This window comes from Echinops telfairi, unplaced genomic scaffold, assembly GCF_000313985.2.
Source record: "Echinops telfairi isolate 266 unplaced genomic scaffold, ASM31398v2 ScPeMD7_7425;HRSCAF=8463, whole genome shotgun sequence".
In the NCBI taxonomy this organism is placed as follows: domain Eukaryota; kingdom Metazoa; phylum Chordata; class Mammalia; order Afrosoricida; family Tenrecidae; genus Echinops; species Echinops telfairi.
The window spans coordinates 633,708-635,253 of record NW_022111325.1 but is presented as its reverse complement, the minus strand read 5'-3'; the positions used below and the strand labels follow the sequence as shown (position 1 = coordinate 635,253).

General features: G+C 40.1%; 1 protein-coding gene across 1 annotated transcript in view; it reads left to right on the top strand.

The window, feature by feature from the left end:
• Positions 1 to 1,546, top strand: part of NUP210L (nucleoporin 210 like) — a 114,236-nt gene that overhangs the window by 78,518 nt on the left and 34,172 nt on the right. Inside the window, exons 27-29 of the mRNA XM_045298346.1 lie at positions 2 to 67; positions 1,008 to 1,099; positions 1,470 to 1,494. Of these exons, the coding sequence (XP_045154281.1) occupies positions 2 to 67; positions 1,008 to 1,099; positions 1,470 to 1,494 (183 nt within the window). The remainder of the gene's footprint in view (position 1; positions 68 to 1,007; positions 1,100 to 1,469; positions 1,495 to 1,546) is intronic.

Below are 1,546 nucleotides of genomic sequence, written 5' to 3'. Positions count from 1 at the left end.
CATGAACAGCTCCTTTGGGCAGTTTGAGGAGAATTTGTTGGAACTATCTGATGAAGTTCAGATTCTGGTAAGCCAGTTCCCAAACCAAAATCTTAGTTTTCCATATCAAACAAAGGGAGCCCTATTCTTTCATCATCCACAGAGAACTTTGGGTAGAGATAGAGAATTGCTGGAAGAACCCCCAGAACACAGTTATTGTTCCTAGCTCTTGGCCATACTTGCTAACTGTTTCTATACAACATGGTCATCATCCATGCACTCCCTGTCGTTCCCCACGAACACCAGAATAGGGTCCAGAAAGATCAACTTCTGAGTGGGTCTGCCTAACACAGGTATTATGATATGCCCATTTGGGTATTTTCCCAGGTAAGATGTACTACAATTCTATTTCTGGAAAAGTATAATAATATGAGTAGTTTTTCCAGTAGATCTCAGGCTAAAAGCTAAATCTTCCTGTTGTTCTTAGAACACAAAAGAAAAGTTATTATTTCTGTGAGACACATAATGTCCATTTTTGTTTTCATTTTATCTCTTTGGACTTTGGTTCTCTGCTTCATCGTGGGGTAGGAAGAGCGCTTTGCTAGGAGGTAGAGGGACATGTACAAGATCTGTATGAATTTGATATCAGAGATTTTGTAAGGGGTCCCCAAGTCTCTTTTTAGGTTGCCAGAATTAAAAGGAGAACTTTCAAAATTATTTTGGTTCTAAGTAATACAGAGGATGTAGTAATGTGAACTTTACCACATGCCTGGTGCCTGGTGGTCAGAGGTGGGGCTAATGCAAGGCCTATGATCCACCACACCTAGATGTGTTCTCAGGCCTTGTTTGATTGAGAACGGAGTGGTGCGGAAGATTTTAGGTTAATTAGAAGTTAGGCAGACTATTGACTTGTAGTTGTCACTTACTAGGATGGCATACCTTTGGGGCTATTTCCCAAGTCTATATATGAATAAAGACCATTATTTGTCTTTTCCAAAAATGAGGAAAGTGTCATTTTCTTATTGTAGGTGTTTGAAAAACTCCAGCTTTACTATCCAGAGTGTCAAGCTGAGCAAATTCTAATGCCTATGAATTCTCAGCTCAAACTGCATACCAACAGGTAAGGGACAGAGCGGAGGAAGAAGGGGCAGGTCCGGACTTTTCAGTACCTGCAGCCAAAAATAACCCAAAACTTCACTTTCTAGGTGATTTTTCTAACCTCCAAGTATTGTTTGTTTGTTTTTCTACTGAGGTGAAATCCAAAGTATATAATTCAATAGCAATTAGAACATGTACAATCTTCTAACTCCAGAGCATTTGCATCACCCCCAAAGAAGACTCCGTACCTCTTAAGTGATCACTTCCTAACTTTCCCTCTTCCCAGACCTTGAGAACCACTAGTCTGTTTTCTAGCTAGGTGAATTTGTCTATTATGGACCATTCATATAAATGGAATTACAATATGTGCCCCTATGTGTCTGGCCGCTTAGCTTCACGGTTTCAGGATTCATCCATGTTTGTAGCATGTCTCATTCTTTCTGGGGGGTGAATAATATTTCAGCGTATG